Below are 27154 nucleotides of genomic sequence, written 5' to 3'. Positions count from 1 at the left end.
TTTTTTGTGGTTAGAGCCTAGGAGTCGAGTAATAAAAAACAGTCTAACCTACTAACGATTTTCAATCCGAATAATAATTTTGTTAACCAAAGCATAAACGCAGGTGAGTAATATTGCTAAACTCCCTTAAAGTTCACAAAGATTTAACAGAAGTTGTTTGTCCTTACGCAAATTCAGCATTATTCACGAAATCAGAAAATCCTTGAATAAGTTTAACAAAAAAATACGTAGTACCGCTGATATAATGTCTAACAATCTGGCCTTTGAGGTCAAAATTTGTCGCACCCAGAGGCCAATAAAGTTTCAAAGTTTAGTGATTAAAGGATGCGATAAATCATCTCGATTCCCGATAGGATTCCTGGTCTAATAACTTTATGGCTTCAACAAGGAATACGCATTATGGTGAAAGGAGAACTTATTGCCCGGTATTGTTGGTGATCACCGTTCCTCTGTTTTTTTCTTTTCTTTTCTAAATTTTTCTCTCGTCTCGTGACGCCCTCCCTCGTCGCCGCTAGAAACCCTTTAATATTAGAAGATCCATCATGTGTAGTTTCCGCTGGCTGTTTTGATGCAGAAGATTGATTTCGTGTAATATTAAAAGCAACTGTCATAGTTTCAACCCTCGAACTCTCGTTATAACGTTTTGAGAAAAAACGTGATTATTTTAAAAGTAGGTGTATATTTTAAAGAAATATTTGGTAGCATATAAAATCATAATACTTTAGTTGATATTACGTATTAAAAAAACTATTGAACAGTATATATTCAACATTAAAAGTAATAATTATGATTCACATGGAATATAGTAAAATAAAACGTTTTATTTTTTCCTTCTCAGAGGATTTGTTATATTATCCAATAGAAATACAATTACGAATATGCGACCATAACTTTTATTTTTAAGTAAAACTTGCTTGATTTGTGACATTTTGAAAGATCTTGAAGAAAACAACCTAAGCGGAAAGAACAAACTGATATTGGTAAAAAATAAAAAGGTACCGAAGCGTGTTCAATAGTTTAGATACTAAACGTTTAAATGATTTTCTCTTCCTAGTATCTAAGCAGATTCTGTTCGCTAACATTTAGAAACATAATCTATTTTAACTGTATATTAAGGCGTATCGTATGCGAAGATATATGTACACATCGAGACTTTTTGATAACTTATTCGCTTCGAATACAGCGTAGAGTGCCGCTACACTCAGTTAGGATGATCGAATGGTAACTCATTCAGTTTTATTTTCGCAGATTTTTCTGCTAAGCTGAACATTTTTCAAACTCGGAGCATCTAATCCGAAGAACTGAGTCTTGAATTAACTCCTTTCATTCGCCGTTCGCCGATACCAAACGGAACATACACATGAAAACGATGAAATTCGCATAAAATCGCGGGGAACTACATCAAACGTGAATTCGATTCGAGTTTGATCGCTTTCAAAGGATCGTACGATTTCTGTGGAGGAGTTCGGATGTAACCCGCACTCTGGAGCCTATCTTCCGTAAACGAACGCAATCCAAAAAGCGCGCCCTCGAATATTCGAGTGCTATTGAACGGAATAATGACAGGGGCCCGGGCGGAGTATTCTACGTAGTCTGAGGCCTCTCAGAAATCGGCGCCTCGAGTTGTATTAAGGGTATTTGAATAAAGTCTATTGTGAGAGGTCATAAAAGTGTTCCAAATAAATACAATTATTATTCCTCTTAGGATTGAAATGATGATACAGCTTTAATAAGGAAAAGGGTCACTCAGTTTTCATAATGACACTTCAATAATTTCTTTCAACTTTTATTCAAACGAGTTTTTACTTTAAAAAAATAACATTTATTGAAAAAAAGGAACCAGACTCGTTTCTGAAAATATTGATTATAATCAAATTTGTGTAATGTGCTTGTCAACCATGGTAAAAATGGTGGATGTAAAACGTATATTAGGTAATAAATTTAATCAGCATATGACAGTTTGTAAGTCCTGTAATTACCCAAACATACATGTTTTTCAACATCGTTGTTGAGATTTTAAAATAAATAAATCCTAAGTAGACAAACCCAGATTTGTTTACAAAGTAAATAATAAAAAAATATTGTAAAAGCTGGTCATTTTGATAAGTTTAATAAAAAATAATTTTCAAGTTTTCTGAAGTCTCCTTAAATGTAAAATAATAAGGGAAGAATTTTATATCCATTGTATATAAATAAAAGGTGTATACATAAGATTCACAGTACTTTACATACGAATGAAGTAATTTTCAAGGATTGATGTGTTTTAATATTACTTGCCTATTAATAAATATTGTAACTTATATAAAAACATTAAATATTATAATTTTTTTTTTTTAAATTTGTTTAACAGTAAACACAACGAAAGGTTGAGAAACAGTGAATCAGGAAAAAAACAATTTCTCTACCTTTATTTCATGGGCTATCTCGAGAGTTGACATCTGAAAAAGTTACTAAATGATCTTGACGTTAATTAATGAGTTAAAATAATAGACCTAATGTAACGTGGGACATAAAGATACGTATTTAAGAGCTACTTTGTAACTAAAAGGGCCTCCTTGATAAAGTTTCTCTAGAAATATTACTTATCTTAGTAGAATCACTCCGCTGGAATCTATTTATTATATAGCCTAGATTTACTCAGCTCAATAAAAACATGTTGTTCTTTTACATACTCTATTTGCTCTAGAACGACTTTTTTTATAGATTGTTATTTATGTTCTTGATTTATAAAATAATCCATTTAACATTTTCAAATATAATTAGTTAAATAATTCGGGGAAGAACCTTACATTTATTTCACGAATGATTAAGCTAATAAAAAAAAACTGACAATTTTCAACCAGAGTTATTGGCGATAAAATAACATACAACATTTTAAGTGTGTCCAAATACTTGTTCACAATATATTATTAGATTAAAACCAATACTTTTAGCTTTTTCACTTTATTTTTATTTGACCAGCGACCGGGTTTCGTCGTAACCGACACCAGTCTGATGATGTCGGTAACGACGAAACCCGGTAGCTGGTCAAATAAAAATAAAGTGGAAAAGCTTAAAATATTGGTTTTAATCTAATAATATATAAAAATGCAATTCCATCGCGAAGTTTCAGTGGATAATATAAAACTTGTTCACAAATCTGGATTATCTCCAATAAGGAGTAATTTTTCATGTTATTTTTTGACATTTCAACATAGATGAAGATGAATCTGGAAGTCTGGGCATTTAAGGGGCTTGCGACCGTCATAGGCCGGTTTAAGTGATCACTTTTACACACATGTAACATTAACCAATTCTACCCATGATTGACAACCACACTACTTAAATTCTTGGAACTTCTAAATATACTGTTCGCATTCGAAACAAAGTGCTTGAATTCACTAGATTACTGGAAGTGATTATTATTATTATTTAACTGAATCAAAAAACTCATTTTTACACATATGAAAACATCACGTCAAATTGGATATCAAGTATGTAATTAGATTTTTATTTTTATTTTATGCGATATTGAACAATTTTTTTTTGTGGAATTGGTCGAATATTAAAAAAAATATAACTTTTGATAGTTGTCTCAATTTTTTTTCTTGTTCTGTAAATCGATTTTCAGTCCGATTTTATCCTATCTTTTTTCTATTATAAAATCTTAAACTTTTCTTAAAAGTTTTATTCCTGTGAATTTGTATTTTAGAATTTTTATTTGTGTCTGACCTATAGCAAGAATATCAAACGCAACAAATCGAACAAACGATTGGAAAAATTAAATGTATTGGCCTACAAAACTAATATGTTAGTGGACTTGTCATTGAGTTTGTATGAAAACGTAATATTAAAATAAAATTTGAATTAAATAGAGATTTTTGGTGATATTCAAAATGAAAATAGGAGTAGGTACTTATTTGTTATGTAAATTATAAGAAGTGTTGTCATGTTTCCTTTAGAAATATGTATAATGTTTCACAAAAGGACAGGCAATTCCGAGCAGATGCGTGTACATATTATTCTGTGAAGGAACCGTGAAGGGTCGAAGGTACAAAAGAGGCACTGGAAAGATCGCTACAGCTTAGAAGAGTGCTTTTTATACGTGAGGCATATTGAAACAAACATGGAAGTGACCACTTCGGGTTGGGTATGAGGTAGAAATGAAAAAATGTGTAAATTAAATTACATTTTTTAAAAAGTAAATCATATGTAAAAAAGGTTATGTTGTTATGTTGAAAAACGTGTTATTTTTAAAAAATATGGTTGAAAATGTACGATACTTTGTTTTTCTTCTTCACTGATGAAATTTCAAATATTTCATACACTTTTTACATCAAATAAAATGTTGGATCCCACAAGTAAATCTCTCACCTATCCCCTATGAGAGACATATTATTTATCTTTACCTCGTGGAGTGCAAATTGACCAATTATTTAATACTAAACAAACTTTACTCCCTATGCGAATGCTTTTTACACATGTTTACCTCATTTGGATATCGATTTTTGTAAGTTAATATAACAAAAAAAATAATACAGTCCGAATTGTTATTCTATGTATGTTTAATATATTGATTCAGAAGAGAGCATCGAAACAAAATTTCATTATAAAAATATGTATTCCATTTGAATTTTACTTTTTGGTCATATATTTTACATATTGGAATCCATACCAAATTCATGATGACAGATTAAAGAGTAGTACGCCGGAAATTTCGATAGCGTTGAAAAAGCTTTGGAGTTTTAATTAATATTAACTGTGGCATATTTTGTTTAGTAATACGAATATTGAAAAGTAAATTGACATAAAAAACGCGTGATTTAATCTTATTTTATAAATGTACTACAATATATACCCAGGGGGGGTCAAATAAATAAAAGTGATTTTTTCACTCTAATATTTATTGAATATTACCCTGGACAAGTTCGTCCAATGACCATTCGTCAATTATGAGATCTATCTCGTCTCAAATTGTACAATGTTTTGTTAAATAAACCAAAACTTATTAAACCAAAATGTTAAATAAACCAAAATGATTTCCAACATACCTACATATCAATTGAAAACGTTATATTTTAGAAGCGATGGCAAAAATGTTTTAAAAATATTTTTTACCGAAGATTTCACCTTTATTAATAAATAAAATATTCCTCCATAGATTCATGGTCAGGACGCTCGGCTACTGTTCTGTAGGTCCCGGGTTCGATTCCCAGGGGGGTCAAATAAAAATAAATGATTTTTTCACTCTCATATTTAATAAATATTACCCTGGGCTGGTACCTGAAACGGAGGGTTGCTCACTATTATTTCATGTGTCAACGATCAATATAACACTGTTTTTATATGATACAGTGCCCCATGCACCATCAAGTGCGGATAAGAGATTGAAAATGAAGAAGATACTGATACTGGTATAAAATATAATCAAGTAAGACCAATACCGGTATTTGTGTAAGATTTACTAGTTAACAGGTGAGTTCATATTTTTTAAATTAAAAATGTGACAGCGTAATCGATTAACTAATTTAGGTCTTAAATATACAGCGTGTATTATTGGTCAAATGATAAAGAAGTCTCTTAAGTACTGTTTTGAGACGGTCGGTGTATGAAATATGCCTTAAAATTAGGTTTACGATTACTTACATGGGACTATCGGGGATTATAAATGCGTATCAGGTTACTGGAATATATTACTCACGATCCAATATTCATTACCGGAATTAAATCATACCACAGGCATTATCTAGTCTCTTTGTCAGCTTACCCCGTCATGATAAATGGTAAGGGATGGACTTCGGCTATATGGACCAGATCTGAGGCTTTATAGCTGATGCAGTTGGATGTACTTCCTTTGAATCATTTGCACGCAAGACTGCAGATTATTTGGTACGTTAGCTTTGCATTTCGATCCAAAGTCCAAAATCCACGAGAATCACAATCGTTTGCTAAATAGATACAAACATCAATAAATCATTATTAGAAGGAGGTTTTTATTAATATGATGAATATTTTTACAAAGTATAATATCTATCTGTCCGCCTCCGTAGTGTTATGGTCAGTACGCTCGGTTACCGTTCTGGAGGTCCCGGGTTCGATTCCCAAGGGGGGTAAAAATAAATACAAGTAATTTTTTCACTGTAATATTTATTCAATATTACCATGGACTGGTTCCTGAAGCGGAGGGCTGATCACCTCTCCTTCATGTGTAAAACGATCATGATAGCACTGCATTTATAAGACACAGTGCCCTATGCACCATTGGGGTGCGGATAAGGGTTTTATTATATAATATCTTTGAAATATTTTACGTATTTTACATTGTTTTTTGACATCTCATCAAAGATGAAGAAGAATATGGAAGTCTGGGCATTTACGGGGCTTACGACCATTGACGTCTATTAGCGAGATGAAAAGAAGCTTTTTTATTGAGAATAGATGTCTCTAATGAAGTTCTAGTGATTCAAGAATAATGTTTCAAAATTGGTTCATGTATATATATATAGAACTTCCAAGAATTTGAGTAGTGTGGTTGTCAATAATGGGTAGAATTAGCGAATGTTACACGTGTGTAAAGTGATCACTTTACACACGTGTGACATTCAAACCAGCCTATGACGATCGTCAGCCCCCTAAATGCCCAGACTTCCATATTCTTCTTCATCTTTGATGAGATGTAAAAAAATAATATGAAAATAACTCCTGTAATTGGAGATAATCCAGATTTTGTGAACAAGTATTTGGACACTCTCAAAATGTTGTAAATTTTACTTTTTGTTCAAGAAATATCCACAGTTAAAAAGCTGACGTAAAGGCCGCTGTTTTTCTGAACATCTTCTTCTTCTTCGTGGGTTACAATCTGTGTGGTGATTGGTTCGCTACATTCATGGTCAGTCTCCACTCATCTCTACCTTTCTCTTTTCCCTTCAATTTAGCGTACCTGCTACAGCGCATGTCGGAGATAATTTGGTTCATAAAAATTAATCGGGGATGTTATCTAGTAGGCATAGGCTATAAAACTTGTAAGTTGAAGCCTAATAGGGCCATGATAAGCGGTATTGCGTAAGCCGCAGCTAGATTTCAGAGTCACCTGAACGTTAGGTTAGGTTAGTGTTAATTCAAAGGGGGTTGTTCTCTATAGTTTTTGCCTTATGTTGCTGGCCTGGGGTTTCTGATATTATGGCCTATCCATTTGGCTTGCTGTTATGATACTTTATTAAGTAAGTCTCTAGAATCCCCAGCCCTGCTTAGTACCTCGTTGTTTTCTTACGGTTCCGACCAATGAATGCCCAAAATACACCTGTAGCAACACATCTCAAACGCTTCCAATCGCCCCCGTTCTGCCTTTCCGATAGTCCATGTTTCGCCTCCATACAACAGTATGCTTGACTTGAGTTTAAATTGGGGTTTTTATTATTTTGAAAAATAAATAGTTAGATTTAAAAAAATAGATTTATTATTGGATGCTCTTCTTGCATGTTTTATCCGGCCGACCATACAGAGTAATTTTAAATTTCAGAAAAAAATTCAGAAGTTCATTGACTTTAAAACTATGTACAACCAACCCGTTTCTGGGTAGATAAAAGACATCAAAAATACCTCTACAAATAAGATTGAAGCTAGAGACTAATTATGATTGATATGTATGTATGTATGATGTTTTATAAAAGTTAAATACTGTAACGTATTTATAAATATTACAACTTAATTACAGCTTTTTATTATTGAAAGTAAATATGGCACGGTACTCTGAAGATATTAAATATTTCAAACATCTACTTGTTCCCAGTTGAGAAAGCCGGAATAATGATTAATAGTAAATAGAATCTTAAATACAGAAGGCATTATTCTTAGACGATTTTTATTCTCTCAGGGACACTTAGGCAAAGAAGGCTCAAGTACGTTTATATACAATACCTCAAAGAAGTGTGCGTGCGATATCCGTATTAGGAGTAAGACACACATGTGTGGGTAAGTGCGTCACCGCTTGGTCGGGGTAAAGATACCTCCAAACCTTCGGAATACGAAACGAAAATGCCCTACACGTATGTATATTAAGCCTCCGAGTATTTTAGGTTATATTCTAAGCCCGCAAATATTTTATTAAAAGTTTGCGGTAAGGATTTTGTTGATAAAAGATATCGACTGGTTCAAAGTTCGTAATATTTTTTGAACATAATATTCAGCTGCGTAGAATTCGATTTTAAGAAAAAAATCCGATTTCATGTTTTACCGGATAAGTAACTTTACATGTAGTAACTTAAAAGTGTGTACCTGTTTAAAAACCGAAGAAGAAATTAAAATCTTTTGTTTCAAATCCTGATAAGCAAATCGATAATGAGATTTCATCGTCAAATTTTCAATCTGATAATAAAAGCTTGTAATGATGGCCATTTGATAATGAGTTGGCAACTCATTTCCAGCTAAAAAAGTAAATGAGATTCGAAAATTAAAATCCCGAAAGCCTATCAGAAAACTGTTTCAAAGCAAAACAAAAATTGGTTTTTGGCCAATCGTAGCACTTTAATGTCTCCGTAATAATAAACGATGCAGACGTAGCAATTTTTGCGACTTTGTCCTTTTTTAATACGCCTTCTCGGGACTAAAAAATAAATATAGGTATACATAGTTAAATGACAGGTAGAGAAGTAATCATCGACACAAAAGGACCCCTCCTGCTAAGGGTGGTTTTTTAACAATGCCTTAGTATAACTTACAGCCCCAATAAGCGGATGTTAGCGATGAGGGTTGATAAAAATCGCAGATATATTTTTAAAACTTTTAAGAGTATTAACAGAAATTGATAACAACATTAAAACGTGAAAATAAAAAAAATATTTTCATCTTCACATCAATCTTTTTTTCAGGCATATATTTTAGATAATTGAATCATATTAAAGTATTGTACTTGGGAAGAAAATAAAATAAGCGTAAACAATATAACAATACAAAATTTACATTATCTCTCATGAAACCATATTGAGAGGACCCTTATTTCATCTACCTTGGAATGACAAAAGGAAGGGTTGACATTATTCATCTCATTAATTACAAAATGAAACAAAGATAAAAAGATAGGCAGTCGGTTGGCGGTGTACGAAGGAGGGTGGGTTCAATAAGACGAACCAAATTTAGAAGTTATATTACCTTTTATCTTCTTCGGGTAAAAATTATGAAAGGGTTGAAACCATATTTTCCAACCGGCCCTAATTTTCCAACCCTCCTTGATAAATTACGAAAAATCGCTGTCGATATCTCATAACGAAATTTGAGAAATCCTTACAATTTTTATAGGAAAGTGACTCGATGGCTAAGTGGTTAAACGCCACCGGAATACTTGATCATAAAGTGAGGAATACGTACATAAGATTATGAAAACATATCTACAGTACCAAAAAAAAATGGTAAAGGATTCAAACACAAGAATTTTTTTTTACATGTTAAAAATACAAAATGATTGTAAAATAAAATAAAAATACATTTTTTAACCAGCAAATATCACTACGCTTATCATGCAAATGAACTGTATGCAAAAAATATTAATTCGTAGAATGTTAAAATAAATTGTTGGATTGATTTTTAGTAATCTTTTTATAAAAGTATAGGGAAAAAAATTTTTGACGTGGGTATTATTGGCACCCATTTTGTAATTAACACTAATGATTAAAATATAATATTGTATCACACCTTTCGAATGTCCCATTTTAAGCCATTAAAATACTACACTTTTTATAATATACGAATTTGTCAAATATTTTTGGTAGCCAAGTATATAATTAAATATATATATATATATATATATATATATATATATATATATATATATATATATATATATATATATATATATATATATATATATATATATATATATATATATATATATATATATATATATATATATATTTATATATATATTTATATATATATATATATATATAAATATATATATATATATATATATATATATATATATATATATATATATATATATATATATATATATATATATATATATATATATATATATATATATATATATATATATATATCCACCCAACTAAATAAAAAAATGCCATGTCTTTTTAAATAGTTTTAATATCAAAGGTGACATTTTTTATGATCTTTTCATGGAAAGTTTAAAAATGAAGAAAGCCTTAAATTAATCGAAAAGTATATAATATAAGTTAGAAATTTAATTGTTAATCTTTGGTCTCTAAATTAATCGGCTTAAAGTGACCAAAACCGCCGTCTTTACAATACTTTCCTGAATTAAAAACCAACAATTTGGAATTACAAGGAGATTTTCGACATATTTATACTGTAAGATATTAAATGAAAAGGGTGAAAAAGTCTCTATAATGTATGTCATGCTTTAGTTATTAAAGAGAAATAGCTTATTAATAAGTTTTGACCTCAAAAAACCTCCATTGGTTTACTTACGAAAGCTTCTATAAGTATAGATAAGTAATACCCACGAGTGACAACCATAGTACTTAAATTTTTGGAACATTATCAAATGTCATATAAACGTAACTTATATTTTATATCTTATTCTTCACACGTCCTATTTTGTGAGTTTTTGCCAGCATCTATGGTTGATTTGAGTAACGTTTTTATTTATCAGGGACACTTATTTAAACATGTTTGCAAGCTCCTTCCCGAATTATTTCACATACTGGGAGACACCTGAAAAAATATATATTTATATATATATTTTTTTAATCTTGTAATTATACCAGATATTACAGATTTCTCAACAAGAATTTGGGCACACATTTTTTTTTGTTTTCATATAATTTATGATTAAGTAAACAGTGCGTCGATCCAGTGGCGATGTCGAGCAAGAGTATTTTTTTTACTTACCGAGTTTTTATGAGCGCGGACGATATATTTTGTTGAAAATATTAAAAACCTTATTTAATATGCAAATTATTCATTCGATACGTATGTAAATGTGAAAGAAAGTATGGCTTAACGGACCAATACATTGATAATGTTTTTTTTCTTTTCTAAAGCTCTCTTGGAGTAAGGCGTCCTTTCACATTTCTGTCGGAATATTTGCATAAATATATTTCAATGTACACAATAGAAGGAATTGTAAAAGGCAAGGCCCTTACAATTGGGTTAAAAAATCCCCAGGAAACAAAGAAACGGAGTTGCCATAATGAGGGGGAATGTGGGCAACGTGGCATCGGGATAACAATAAATCCATTAGCCACTAAATCATCATACCGCCGCCACTTTCACCCGCTTTCCCCTCGTCGGAATTTTTCCTACGTATTTTATAGAATTTTCATATTTCTCGGATTTTTACTGCGTGAGAGAAAAACGAACAAATTCTTAAATGGGAAACACCTTTAATGGACTTTCGTTTTAATGTCAATAAAGGATTCGTGAATTTGGGGAATGCAGCAAAGAACGCAAATATTTTAAAAGAGGCTGTTATCATTCCCTTATAAATAACATCGTTCCAAACAATATAAAAAATACGATCCCGAAAATGGTAATTGAATATTTAAAATAAATTTAATAAAAATAAAAATAAAATTTATATTATTTTTTTACATCTCATCAAAGATGAAGAAGAGTATGGAAGTCTAGGCATTTACGGGGCTGACGACCGTCATAGGCTGATTTAAGTGATCACTTTACACACGTGTAACATTCACTATTTCTATCCATTATTGACAATCACACTACTCAAATTTTTGGAAGTTTTATATATATGAACCATATGTATAGAACTTCCAAGAATTTGAGTAGTGTGGTTGTCAATAATGGGTAGAATTGGTGAATGTTACACGTGTGTAAAGTGATCACTTTGACCAGCCTATGATTTCAGCCCCGTAAATGCCCAGACTTCCATATTCTTCTTCTTCATTGATGAGATAACAAAATTGATGTGAAAAATAACTCCTATAATTGGAGTTAATCCATATTTGTGAACAAGTATTTAGACACACTAAAAATGTTGTAAATATTATTTATATTACATCCATGATAACTTCGATTTGTTTTTAATTATTTTTAAAATTATAAATAATGACTTGTCGTGTCGGCATTGACTTTTCAAAATAATTAATTTATCATTAATTCATGATCAGTTCTGATTTAGCAAAAAATGTTTTACACTGAAATTTCATTGCAAAATTGTATTTTATGTACTTGATGTCGGTAACGATAAATGTCAGTCACTGGTCAAATAAAGTAAAAGTAAAATAAGCTTTTTACATAGTTGTTGTTTTATATAATTTAATATCTCGAGAATTATTATTTTCACATAACATGTTGATAGTGGATAAGAAAAGAGAGATTTGTTATAAATAAAAAAAAAAGTTTTTTTAATTTTATAACCTCATAATTTTTTCATTGAAAAAGAATAACCTATTTGTTTAAATTTAATATGCAGTAAAATTTTCAAGAAGTGAACCGTTGTTTTCTATATATATATATATATATTATATTTTTTAATTACTTTTTTAAAAGTATTATTCATATTTGAAAAAAAATTGAAAGTATAATATTCAAGTATTTTTTATCTTATCACCAATATAAATAAACGTTAATCTAACATATTTTGAGTATGTTTAAAGCACATAAAGACTAGTTTGAGACTTGAGCAATTCCAAATCCATATTCTAAAAAAACAACTATCAAATCTCTGTTGAAATATCCATTATGTGAAATAATCACGTTAAATCCGATTTAATTAAAGTTCATGGTTTGAAAATCTCATCGTATAACTCCATACGGCGCAATATGCTACTAGCTCTTAGAAGAGGGAAACTAAACTAAAAAATGGAGGTGGAAATATAAAGAGTAAGCTCGAGGATTTAATTTAATTTCCAACTTTTAAAAAACTTGCGTATATAAAATAACAAGTGGAAACGAAAGCGCCACAGTGGTAGACATAGACTCCAGAAGAAGAGCGCGGAGGGGATGAGGAGGGGGTAAGAAAGGGGAGGTTTCCAGTGAGGGTGGCTGCCAAGAGATTCGAGGAATTTATTTTCACGAAGGCTTGACAAACAATGAAGGTAAAAGAAATTGTTTTTGTATGTTAATTCGAAATGAAAGATTTTTTTTCTCGCCAGAGTAAAATGTGGAGGATTATCAAACGACTTTCATGGAACTCCGATAGAGTTCCGGTGTTACGTGACGTTTTGATTTATAGCTGGATTTACAATTTTAATTTGCATTAACAGTCAATACATTATTTCGATAACATTCATAAATATAATACTTATTGTACATTTTATTTTTATATTTGAGAAGAATTATTAAAAAAAAACACCAGGAATCATTTGTGTAAAAGTATTTTGATATTATTAGATTAAGAGAAAGGTGACTTGAGTGCTAAATTATAGGTGACTCAACTTGAGAAATAACTAATTTACTTATCGTTATTATAAGAAAGAAAATAAAACACTTTTTTTAAACTACTTGAGTTTAATCTTTTACTATTGACTAGTTTTGAAAGCTGCAAATGCTTCCATCTACAGGTAAACATATAATCTTTTTATTTTTATATCTGTAGATGGAAGTATCTATACCTTTCAAAACTAGTCGTAATAAAATATTAAAATCAAGCGGTAAAAAGGTGTTTTATTTTCGATTTAATCATGCCATACCGCCAAATGAATACCGAAACAATAAATACTTACTTATAACCCTTATCAGCACCCAATGGCGCATAAGGCACTGCATCGAATTGACGCAGTGTTTACTTGATCAATATTTACATGAAGGCAAGGTGACCACTCTTGCGCTCCAGGAACCAGTCCAGGGTAATATTAAATAAATATTACAGTGTAAAATCACTAATATTTATTTTCACCCCCCTTGGGAATCGAACCCGGGACCTCCAGCACGGTAGCTTAACACGCTGACCATAACACCACGGAGGCGGACAAAACAATAAATAACATTTGAAAAAATCTATTTTTGAGTGCTCCATGGGTGACGACCTACCATTTAGCTGTCTTAAGTGATCACTTTATACTTTTGTGTAACGTTCAGTATCTCACCCAAAATTGAACAATTTAAGAATTTTCGAAGCACAAAGCATTCATCATTGGAACACAAATGAGATTTACTTAGAATTAAATCACATACATATTTTAGTAGAGAGACTCTGAAATAACAATAATTGCCATTTTAAATATCGACGTTTTGCGAATAGTAATTGTATTGTATGCACATACGGTCTTCAATTGAAAATTTCAAGATCTTATGCGCGTGAAAACATTTTTATAAGAGTTTATTGGCGAAAAAGATTGGGTGAGAATTTAATCCAGGGAAGAACCCCACGTGTAGAATTTTAACTCCATAATAACCCATACAATGCTCGGTGTGCGCGTCGTGTAATATTGGATGGTGGAAGTGAATGGGTTCACCTGCATTATGTAGAAGACGCTGAGTGTTGGGTTGAGTGACTAACCCTCTAGCGTAGCTATCAAATCTCTTCCTTTGCAAGAGACGATCTAATAAAACATGATATTATCAGAGAATATATTTTAAACTAATAAACCATCACATCGGTTTTCTGCAGAGGTAAGCACAGATAATAGAATGCCATACTGCTCTTTACTCTGTCTTTGTAAACAATTGTCGCTTTGTCTTTGTAAACTGACCGAAAGAAATGGAAGGATACAGAAGAGGTCTATATCCAGAAGTGAAAAGTAGTGATAGTAGTGAAGTGTAGAAGACTAGAGAAAAAGAAAAAATTACTTCTTCCACATTTTTGTATCTCCTCATACATATCCGTCAATTATTCTGATTCTTGATCTGACTACTTTCAACTATTTGAAATACTTGAGCATACCAAGTTTCCTTCGGATTTCCTGTAGTCTTGTTTACATATTCGTCTCATATATTTATTTGACTTCTCAGTCATTCGTTTCATATGCACAAACCATCTAAGTACGTCTTCATAAATTTTATCGTAATGCTCGTCTCCGTCATTCTTTTTAAGGCTAGAAAGATCAATTGAGATATGAAAAAGATATCAGAAAGAATGCAGAGAGCACAGAGAATGGTGCATTGAAATCAGTCATCAAATAAATGCCAATCAGCGAACGCTAAACTGCATTACGCAATATAGTATTTTATTTTAATATAGCATTTATTTTCAAAATGTTTTATTTGTCAGTTACCCAGTGAAAGGATGTTTCTGACCGTGTCTAGTCTTATTCTTATTAACATATAATATTACTATGAAACATACCTTTTTTCCATCAAGCTCGTGTGTGCCTTGCGCCAGTACTTTATCTACACTAGATGGGTCTCCGAAGGTGATGAAGCCAAAACCTCTGAAAAGAATAATAAAATCAAGTATTAATTTAGATATATGGTACTCAAAATGTTGTTAGTAAATTAACTGGTCAAACTACAAGTTTAAAAAAATGAAAATGATATTTTCTGGCGTTTCTCAGGATTCGGACTTCTCATACAATTAAAAGAAAATCTGCTTACTTAAAAGCGTTTTTCATCACACAATAGCTGTCTCTAGTGATGTTCTCGTGATTCACGCACAATGTTTCGAAAATGGATCATATACATAGAACTTCCAAGAATTTGAGTAGTGTGGTTGTCAATCATGGGTAGATTTGGTTAATGTTACACGTGTGTAAAGTGATCACTTTAATCGGCCTATGACAGCCGTAAGCCCCGATTATGCCCAGACTTCCATATTCTTCTTCACCTATGTTTAGATGTCAAAAATAATAAATAATTATGATTTAAATTCATAATCTTCACAACGCATTTGATATTTTGATTAAGTAGAGTGTTTGGTGGTTGTCAATCAAGTGAATAGTAGTTTAAATTGTGCGCAAATAGAAATGTTGTTCTAAACTTAACTCATAAAAACAAGGAAAGAGCAAAACACTTTCAAAGAAGTAAAGTGCAGTGATATTCTTAAGGTGTGCTGAGATATTTACGATACAGTTACTCGGGGAGGATTGACGCCTGAATCAGTTGTCAGTTTTCTCTGGTTGTTTTAACTGAATTGAAAGTGTCGTGAAGGGGGTAGAATCGGTGTCTAGCTCGGTGGCCGGGATGTGTGGGGGGCGCGGGAGACAGAGGTCCTTCCGATTTATACGGATCCTTAGCACTACGTGTCCAATCAGCACGTGGAAGCTTTACGTGCTGCTGTCACCAAGTGGTGTGTCGTCTTCACGTACGCGCGAGGGGTTGTGTTCCATCATTGTGAACGGACCGGAGGGAACCATCAAAGTAAATGGTTCAATTCAAATCAATGTGTTTGAAGGAGAACTGTTTGTTTCATAAAATACTTACACTTGGTGAGTTTTGAGGCACTGACTTTGACTATGACAGAAATTGATCGGAAATATTTTTGTAAACAGTAAAACGTACATACGTTTTGTTCTTATTTTATGGCACCAATCGATTATTTTTTATATGAAGCAAATCAATATTGAAATTGATTGAACTGATAATTATAGCGATAATCTTGTAGGATTTTTGTATTTTGTGAGAGTACATTTTAAAAATAAAAATATATTTAAAAAAATTCAAAGTAAGTTTTTTTGTATCAATTTTAAAATGTTTGTTCCTTGAAATAATTATTTTGAAGCATTATCTCAATAGTATAAAATTCAAGCTAATTTTTTTTTTTAGTAAAAAATACCACTGTAAAATTGCAAGGTGAGTCGGCATAACCGGGTAGACGTTCGACTCAAAAACTGACGCAACAGATTATTTTTTCCCCGGTTGCAAAAAAGGATTGAAATATTTATTTTCAGTTGATATGGGTTTTGTGATCAATTATTATTATTTTCTTCCAGATGCTGATGAGAACCCTCTACAATACAGGCTTCATGGATTAAAAAAAAAATATTCGAGCAACTGGTAAGTTCTACGAGGCGAAGTGTACTTATTTACTAAAATTTCACTTTAAGTTGACTTAAAACATAAAGTGTATATTTGCATAAAAACAAGAAGACACTGTTAACAATGGTGAGAAAATTGTGTTTAAATAACACCTACCTAAATTTCTTCCGCGAGAAATACGAGACCGATGTCTTCATTTTACTTAAAACACATAAATTTGTTGAGGCAAAATGAAATTCTAAGAAACATTAGTCGAAATACTCCATTCCTCCTAGTATAGCATTACACCGTTCGTGGTGCGATCCGTTTTGTTCGTACACTCATTAAAAATAATCACACTTAGAGGGTACATATTTTCACGTCACCTCTTAGTGGATAAATTCCACGCCATAGAAAAACTCGTGCGTGCTGTATCGTGATAACAGAAACATGAGCAATTATAAAATGAAAGCAAAAATAAACTCGTGTCAGAGTCGACACTTCAATTATTAAAACAAACATTTTATCATCCCCATTAAAAACTAAAATAAGTTGAGTTATCATGTTCTCTAGCCACGTAAAAAAGGATTAAGTGCAGCGTAAAATGTGATGAAAATGAACACTTGTATTTCATTTTACTAAAACCCTTTTTTTATCAATTATACATGAGTTTTGTTAGACAGGTTACGTAAACATAATATCTTTGATTTCTTTTTGAAACGCCATTATCAATAATAAATAAATTATTCCAAATAAATTATACCAAAATAGTTTACAACATTTTGAGTATGTCCAAATACCAAAATCTGGATTATCTCCTATTACGGGAGTTATTTTCATATTATTTTTTGACATCTCATCAAAGATGAAGAAGAATATGGAAGAATACTAAGAATACATCTTTGATGAGATGTCAAAAAATAATACCAATATAGTTTAATTTTGATTTCGTTCATCAACATATGTACTTTCGACATACAAATAGTGATACATTCATTCTATCGTTTAAAAAAAAGCCCTTTTTTGTAAAACGATTTTTCTTTGCTCTTAATATACGTATCAGTTTCGGTTAAAAATACTTCGTTTGAGTCAAATTATACTCAAATACATGTTCTACAGTGCAAAGTTCTGAAAATACTGATTTATGATAACATAAACTTAACAGATGGTAATAAGACCTTGCCGTTGTAATCCAGAATTGGTAAGTTTTGATGGTTGCTGTAAATAAATAAGTGACAAGAGGCCACATTAAATATAAACGCTCCTTCAGCAAACAGTGAGGAACAAATCGCTACCGACTGCGGAGTGGTTAAAAATTAAGTCTTCGATCGTTCCGCTACCTGTAATGTTTCTTCCGTGTACGACCGGACAGCTGGCAGCAGAAACTAACTTGTACATTCATTTGTAAGCGCAGACAACCCAAACTGGGAGAAGAACTTTTCAGTGGAGGAACACGCCCTTCCAGGATATAACATCGTTATAAGGCACATGTATTCCGAAAAGTGATTAATAGTGATTTACAATATTTTATTTTATTTTATTAGACGGAAAAACCACAGTTTCAATATATGATAAATCAGAATACAAAAAAAATCATGAATACCAATTACAGTTTTTCACATTTATGCATAAGAAAAGTCAATATATGAGATAAGGATGGGATATGGAGAAAAGGAGATGACAGTGATAGGAAAAGAAGAAAAGGAGAGGACTGGGAATAGAATTACCATTTTAGGTTTATAAAATTTCTTATAATTTTGCTTTAAAGTTAGAAAGATTGGAGTAAAACATGTCGAGGTGGGTACAATATTCATTGAATTTCCCACAACTTCGATACATAAAAGAATTTTAAAAATAGTTATTTGATGGTGCTGAATTATGAATATATTCAAACGTACCGAGTACATCAGAATATAAAAGTTTCATGTGAAATATAATCCATACATATCTCTTTACCCTTATTGTTTTTACACTTCACCTTTGAAGATTATCTATTCATTCATCATACATAATTGTACAATATAAGTTTTAAAATAGATTTTGGTCGTGGTCTATTAGTGAGTTGCGAAGTAATCACAGTTTACAGGTTTGAGTTCAGCCTACAAATATTATTTTTTACATCTCATCAAAGATGAAAAAAAATATGGAAGTCTGGGCATTTACAGGGCTGACGACCGTCATAAGCTGGTTTAAGTGATCACTTTACACACGTGTAACATTCACCAATTCTACCCATTATTGACAACCACACTACTCAAATTCTTGGAAGTTCTATATATTATATATGAAGCAATAACCTTGTTCTTGAATCACTAGAACTTCACCAGAGACATCTATTGGTGACATGAAAAGAAGCTTTTTGTTGAGCAGGAACTCTTATTTGGACTCACTGAAAATGTTGTCAGCCTACAAAATTTAATTCCCCTTTTTCAAACACAAACTACTGAAGTATAACATTGAATAAGAACACGAATAATTTTCATTAAAATATCATTCTTTCTCATCTACTTCTTGAAGAAATATTGTGTTTTAGTGAAGATTACTTAATAACATTTTAATTTAATTAAAAATATATATGTTAAAAAAAATCAATATTTGCATTAACTTAAAATCAAAATACACATTATTTTGCATGAAATATACAGGATATATGTAGATAAATTATAATTTTTCAGCACACTTTACTTTGTTATTATGTATCACTATTACATAAAACTTATTATGACACGTGTTATGGTGCATTCAACATCATCAATGAGGAATCGTTTTTTTTTTTAAATATATGTTATAAAGCTCAATACGATTTTTTTTCAAGTTCAATTTTTGATAAATATCTACTAACCAAAATTATAAACTTACGACTGTTACGAAGCAAATAATTTATCTTTATAAATTAAAACGTAAATGTTGGTTCGTTTTAAATCATAAATCTCTTAAAATCATTCACCAATAGAATTTTTGCTTTGACGTTGCATTAAAATACAAGCGTATTTTATTATTTTTATTTTCCTCTTAACCTGACTGAGCCACAAAAACGCGTGGCCGGGGTACAGCTAGTTAACAACAATTAAAACGTTTTATTTTTAATTAATTCGGCATCAACTTTGTGCAATAACATGTGGAAAAAAACACTCGCTTGTATAATACCACTTATTGAGTTTTATTTCATTATAAACGACTAGTTTAAAAAATTACAGTTGTTTTCATCGACATGTGATAAGAGTTTTACTAATCACCTGTCAATGAAAAGATTTTGGGACTAGTCGTGTGTAATGAATTCATACTCAATAACAAGTATTTCACAAGTGTGTGTATTTAAAAAAAATATAAAATATTTTTTTACATTCAAATTTCGCTGAAAAGGAAAAAAAACTTTGTAAGTGTTTATTATGATTAATGGATGTGAACTTAAGTTCATCAAGAGTACATAAATTATAGAAAAGCAATTAGGAGTATAAAAGGTGAGCGGAAAAAAGCTTTTGACGCAGACGAAGGATGCTGCTCGTGCAGCGAGCACTGATTGATTAATTTATCAACGTTTACCTGAACCGTTCAGGTAATGTTGTCCTCCGCGCGACGCCAGGAGGGAGTTACCACTATCCTCCCCTTCTGCATCCCCTGTCTGTCTGGGTCCCTACTTTATTACAGATTAGGGCCTAGATTGATGAATCGGTCGGAGGCTCATTTGACGCCGGAGTGAAAATATTGAAAATCACGAGTGAATCATCGCACCTCCAAGGAAACGAGAAACGAAATATTATTTGATTCCTATTTTCATCATGGAAATCAAATTATGTTAAGCTTTATTTTTTTCAATTTCCTTGGAAAAAATAAAGGTTATTATTTAATTATTCTTCTGCGAAGTTTTGAATAATGAATCATATTAAGAGCTGTTTTTTTATGTATTTTATAAAGTTAACTGCCATAAATCATAATTATTTATGGCAATTCACAACGGTAAAAATATCCTTTTTTTAAAACAACTTTCTTCTAGCGCAATGACAGTACCATCTATTGAAAGCGAAAGTTATACTTATCATTGCTCATTACAAACAGCAATTCTAATATATTGTATACTCACAAGAATAGTGAAATTAAATATATTTGATTAGAAATGTGTGCTTTCTGTTACTTTTTTTTGAAAATTTTACTATCATTTTTTAATATCATTTTTTTAAAAACGATTGAATATTAGGTATTTTCACAAAAATAATTGTAAATTACAATTATATGCCATCACTGAGTTTTAACGTAATATAGAATCAGCAATAATATTTACTTAAAAGAGGTCAGATATTGTACCAGTTCCGGAACAAGGTAATAAACTATTTTGTACGGTTTAAAAAAAGTAGCATGCATGTTTGACGTGGTCAAAGCTAGGCTTTATTTATTTCTCACGTTAAAAGTGCATCAGATTCCGTGTAAGATAAATGCTCGGATTACTCGGTGCATGCAGCAAAAATGGCCGTAGTGCATCAAGAGTAACGGGCCATCGAAGCGCTTTGACAAATTACACCGGCCGTATTAAAGGAAGGCTTCTAATCCAAGTCCTCCAGTCCGACGGCCTCCACACTGACCTGGGTTTAAAAGGCTTTCACCATAAATGAGGAATAATCTCGAAGCTTCACCCGGCGGAGGCTCACTCGGCGGCCGGGGCTGGATGTAAATTCAAATGAGATACATCTTCGAAACGTGATTCTGACAAATGCTTTTTGGGCCTACAGCGGACACAAGGGATTCCTAGTTCATGGAAATATATACCGCGATCTGGGTTTACGGGGCATTCTCCTAGATAAAAGTTCTTGTGAAATTTGGATGAGTTTTGAAATTTTAAATAAATGTTGAAAGGTGAGAAATTTGTTATTTTATTACTCATTCGTAGAATATCAAAAGATCACTATGTTTTACCTCTATATATTATAAATATAACAAAAAAATGTTATAATGAAAGATATCTTTCAAACATCACTTGTAATTTATTATTTTGAATTTAATTATAGCATTTATTAATTGAAAATTTGAAAAAAAAATACAAAAGAAAAATAACGTTCTGATCGTTTTGATATTCAAATATTGCCCTTTAAATTAATTCTTAAACTTTTTAACTATTGAAGTAGGTATATTTTGAAAACGAATTTCAAGGATTTAAAATAAAATTCTTACAATTTTAAGGTCAGTCAAAAGTACATTTTGACTAACTCATTTTATAACATAAAAAAATACAATAATTTTACGTCGAGAAAAAAACATTCGCGATTAACATAACAATAACAACTGTACAAAATAATTATTTGTCATCAAAAAATACTTGTAGTTAGAATATTTTGAGTTTAATTTTTGGATTATTTGTAGATGATTTGAAAAAAGATAGATAATTTATATAATCTGAGAGAACAAATACCAAATTTATAAATGCAACAAGTTTACCCGTCAATAGTAGAAAAAAAATCTCGTATTTTGGTAAATAAAGATTTGGCATCGTTTGGTAAAAAATGCAATAGTTTTGAATTATATATTGAAAAGGGTACGATTAATTGATTGATTAAGATAACAGACTGCTAAGCTCAATAGTTATGTTAAAGATATACCCTGGTTAGCTACATACTGGTCCACACTTCGCGTCTTAAAGTAGTCAATTATTGTTTCTAAGGCATATTTTATTGGTATTGTTTTATCAGGTGGTTCAATAATATATTATATTTATTTATTTATTGAACAGTTTTATCGTTTTTAATTTATTTTTCAATATAACGTCTTCTGCTTATCTGCTTTTCCTTCATTTATGTATTTAATTAATTATTTTTGTGTGTGAAATCTTCGTGTTGTGATAAATATTATATTTCCTTTTATTTACACAACGGTCTTCAATATTCTTCTCTTTTTCAAAATGTTGTTTCAAAATAAAAATTCTGTGTATATTCTACAACAATAATTATTTCCATTCAGTTCTTACCATAATATCACTATTCAAAATTACTAAGTCATATGATGCAATGATTTTGATAAAAAGGAATTTGAGTCAGAAGTTTTCTTTATCACAACCACTATTATCACAGTAGCGTAATGTTTGCAAAAGTTCACATTGAGTCAAAAGGATGTTCATCTGTGGAACGAACAGAAAATATTACAGGAATATTTTAAGAGAGAGCAAAACTGTGAAATTCATTGCCTTAGTTTCAACAGAAAATCTTGAATATATTTTTATAAAATTACAAAGAAAAAACTTGAATAGATATTTTTTCTAATGACGCAAAAAATACTTTTTTATTATAAAAAGACAAGAGTGTAAATTCAAACTGTTTTACTCAAAAAAATTCTACAAATGAGTCTGGTTGTAGTCCCATATTTTTTCTAATGACGCAAAAAATACTTTTTTATTATAAAAAGACAAGAGCGTAACTTCAAACTGTTTTACTCAAAAAAATTCTACAAATGAGTCAGGTTGTAGTCCCATATTTTTTCTAATGACGCAAAAAATACTTTTTTTATTATAAAAAGACAAGAGCGTAACTTCAAACTGTTTTACTAAAAAAAATCTACAAATGAGTCAGGTTGTAGTCCCATGTTTGTGTTAAGGACTCTTGAGTTGAATTTTCCCGGTTCAAACTGTTTTTTTTTTAAATAACTGGTAGTAACTGAATTTTTTTGTAGATAAAAAAAGTCTGAAAATGATTTTTCAAAATTTTATACACACATTTAACTAGCTAAGCATCATGCCACTTCTACCTAGAGGTAGGCTAAGAGAACAGGACGCTACATACTCTGTCGTTTCAAACATTTTTCGCTTCTTCTATAATCCATTCATGCATTTCCTCATACATACCCGTCGATTATTTCGACTCCTGACCTGAGTGTTTTCAAGCATTTGACATACCTGAGCATGCCAAGTTTTTCTCGGTCTTCCTTTACTATTTTTTTCAACCACATTTGCCCCATAAATTTGTTTTACCGTTCTTTCCTTGTTTAATGTTTCCACATGTCCAGATGGCCAATATTTGAATAAAAAAATGTGATATTTAAATATTTTTTCTAAAACTGAATTCATCTTCATCTTTGTTGAGATGTAAAAAAAAATCACTAAGTTGGAATTCAATATTCTGTACAAAAATTCGTTTATAATAAAATTTATGCTACTTTTTTTTTTCAAACTAGAGGCATATCCGTAGTAAAATTTAAAATAAGTAAAAGCTTAAGTCTCAAATGGGAAGGAAATTATTATGCGCTCGGAACAAAGCAATATCTTCTGCTGCAACACTTGAACATTTCTGCAGAAACTGCACACCTTTATACAATTTAACGCTAAACTGTTTTACGAGCAAAATTGTGCACCGTATAAGTTATACCGTTCCATGATTTATGTTTCCCAAAGTCGGCAAAAATTTAATGCATTTTAATGCAATACAAACGGAATGGTTTTTGGTTCTATAAACCCCATCTAGGTGCATTAGTGATATTAGAATACATCCTGTCTAATCTAATTAAAGGAATAACCTGAATGCGATACATCATGTAATATATTTTTAAATCATAAGAATTTAAGTGAGATTAAAATAATGAGAATTTAAACTACCGTGACAATTTAAAATACAGTGTGAATTTATTTCAACGAAAAATAATTCTATTAGTTAATGATTATTGACGATTTGACATAAATGAAGAGGAATATAAAAGTTTGAGTATTTACACGGCCACAATTGAAATCGGTTCAAAATTTTGAGTGGATTTTAAAATTGTAGTTGTCAATCATAGGTAGAATGGTGAACGTCTCACATGCATAAAGTGATCATGTAAAGTTAACATTGTAAACCAACCTATAACAGGTTGTAAGCTCTGTAAATACCCAGACCTCCATATTCCTTTTCATCTGTGTTGAGATGTCGAAATTGAAATGCAGATTTGTGTACAAGGATTTGGACAAACTCAAAATGTTGTGAATTATTTGAAAAAAAATATCATTGACGTAAAAATTCAACATTTTGTTATAAATAAAATAAAATAAATGAAAATGAAATAAAAATTCAACATTTCAGCATTTTTTTAAAACTGTTAAATTGCATATACATTTTGCTACTTTTCACGCGAAGCAAAATATTATATTCTCATGTTTGTAACGCGTAATAAATATTTTTCTTTTAATTACATACTATGGTAGTAATGTGTATTGTTTATAAAATAAACGAGTTAAATAGGGCGCATTTAACATATTTATGTGACGTATATTTCGAACGTGTTTCCAAACAAAAGGGATATATAGTTTTATTTGGAAATTTCGTTTCCCTCACAAAGCACGCTCCACTTGTGGCACGGAGCAGTTAAAACAGTTTTAACGGCCGTTTAAACATTTAATATCGTTCAGACTTAATAAATTTCAGCACTATGTTTCAGTAGGCAAGTTTGACAAAGTTATTATAAATTGTAATGATGCTTTTACAAATTTGTTATAACTACGGCCTGGCTCGGTACCTAAAAAGGCTTAGAAAGGTAATCCCTAGTGTATGTCATAAAATCACCCATAACATTAGTCTTCACGATAATATTGGCTATAAGAGTACTAAATTTTGTTTGAAACTTAATGCTTCAATTTTTTATTTTCTTCTTCTTGATTTTTTTGCAGATACTTTATGGCACATTTAATAAATTTTATAATATAAAACTTAAACCTTGTTTTTAACCACTTTTATTTTTTGTCGTTTTTTCTTGAACCTGTTTTGACAGGCATCTTTGATGGCTTCGTCATCTTCAGGGATGGATATGTACTAAACGTAGTTCAAAGTACATATTTATCCCTGAAGATGACAAGGCGCTTATAAAAAACGAGTGGAAAAAAGTACCTACCAATAACAGAAGACTATAATTTTTTTCTCATATATCATGAGAAAAGTAAAATTGCAAAAGGCAGTCGAAATGAACATAAAAGATTTTATCACTCTAGATTTTATCACTGAAGCGAAGGACTGATCACCTCGCCTTTACTTATAAACGATCAAGCTTATGCACTTCTTTTTCATGGCTCCATACCAACTTATCGTCTTTGTAGAATATTGGAGTCAGCTCTCCTGGTCTTCAGGTTGTAGATCCGTCTATTATATATTACGTCACTTACGCCATACCCTCGAATCATGTTATATTTCTGTAGCATCCATGAATTTTTTAGTCTTCTTCTAGATGTCTTTCGAGGAAGATCCATGGTGGTTGTCTGGTTCATAATATGATCAGGTTTATTATGGCCTTTGTTCCCATACCATCTCAGAAACCTTTCCTCTACCTTACTATTGATATTTATTTCACCCAGACTTCCACGAACACATGAACTCTTTATTTTGTCTCTAAGAGATACTCCAGCTGACCATCTTATCATTCGTATTTCAGTAATCTAGAGTAGGTGTTATATTACATATCGTCTAGTATTCGAAGCCATAGAGGAGTGCAGGTCTGACAATTTCTTGGATCAAGATTATGCTTGATTTGATGAAAATGAGGGTTAAAGGAAGAAGATGAACATATTAACTAGTTGACATCATACGCTTTAAAATTTGAAAATATATATTATACTTATCGTGATGTACTTACCAATTCGTACTTTGTTCGAATTCTAATATTTTTTTACCAAGAGGAAAATCTACAAAAACGGCACCGCAAGTCTTCATCTCAACATTCCGTATCTTATCTCATATTTTTTGTGTCTTAGTACATTTACGTATCTCTCGCGAGATATGCTGAACTAGAACGTACTATGGACGAGTACCTGAAGTAAATCTGTTAGCATAGATTTCGCCGCGAAATACCTGACGAGAGAAAAAGGCGGAGAGTGGCAAAGGCATGTAAAAATTCTGCGCTACCCTTTTCGTAAGACACAAAAGGCCCCCCAACCCCCGACCCTGCCATCCCTCTCCACTAATATAGATACAGGTTATCGCTCACCTTTGAACCGCTATCCTCTACTAGGGGAAAATTGTGGTACTTCATCATGTGCGAAAGATGCGGTAAAAGAATTCACGTTTTTTATACTTACACATCTCGAATGTAAATTATCAAATTTTTCTCCAGAGCCCGATATGACAATGCCACCTTACTTTCCATCAAAAAATATTTTACGTATAAAGACGGTAATAAATGAATTTATTAAAATTTATTTATGAAACTTCTAGTACAGAGTATATGCACATTGGCGGGTTTGTTGCTAAGAAGTAATTTCTTCCGACTAAACAAAAACAGATAAGTGATACTGATCAATGACCATTTCAAATTAGAAGGCATATAAACATAAAATAAAGCATTTCAATTATAAACTATTAAATATTTATTTATTATTAGACGAAATAACTTATTTTTAAACTTACAA

General features: G+C 31.2%; 1 protein-coding gene across 16 annotated transcripts in view; it reads right to left on the bottom strand.

The window, feature by feature from the left end:
• Rbp6 (RNA-binding protein 6) overlaps nucleotides 1-27154 on the bottom strand; it is a 464382-nt gene that overhangs the window by 320953 nt on the left and 116275 nt on the right. For all 16 annotated transcript variants that reach the window (XM_088264853.1, XM_088264854.1, XM_088264855.1 and 13 more), the window contains exon 2: nucleotides 15206-15290. In XM_088264853.1, coding sequence (XP_088120979.1) covers nucleotides 15206-15290 — 85 coding nt within the window. The remainder of the gene's footprint in view (nucleotides 1-15205; nucleotides 15291-27154) is intronic.

The sequence above is a fragment of the Brachycentrus maculatus genome, unplaced genomic scaffold (assembly GCF_059751285.1).
Source record: "Brachycentrus maculatus isolate JH-2025_06_01 unplaced genomic scaffold, ASM5975128v1 h1tg000238l, whole genome shotgun sequence".
NCBI classification, from domain to species: Eukaryota; Metazoa; Arthropoda; class Insecta; order Trichoptera; family Brachycentridae; genus Brachycentrus; species Brachycentrus maculatus.
The sequence above is the reverse complement of the archived record's forward strand: the minus strand, read 5'-3'. Positions and strand labels throughout refer to the sequence as shown.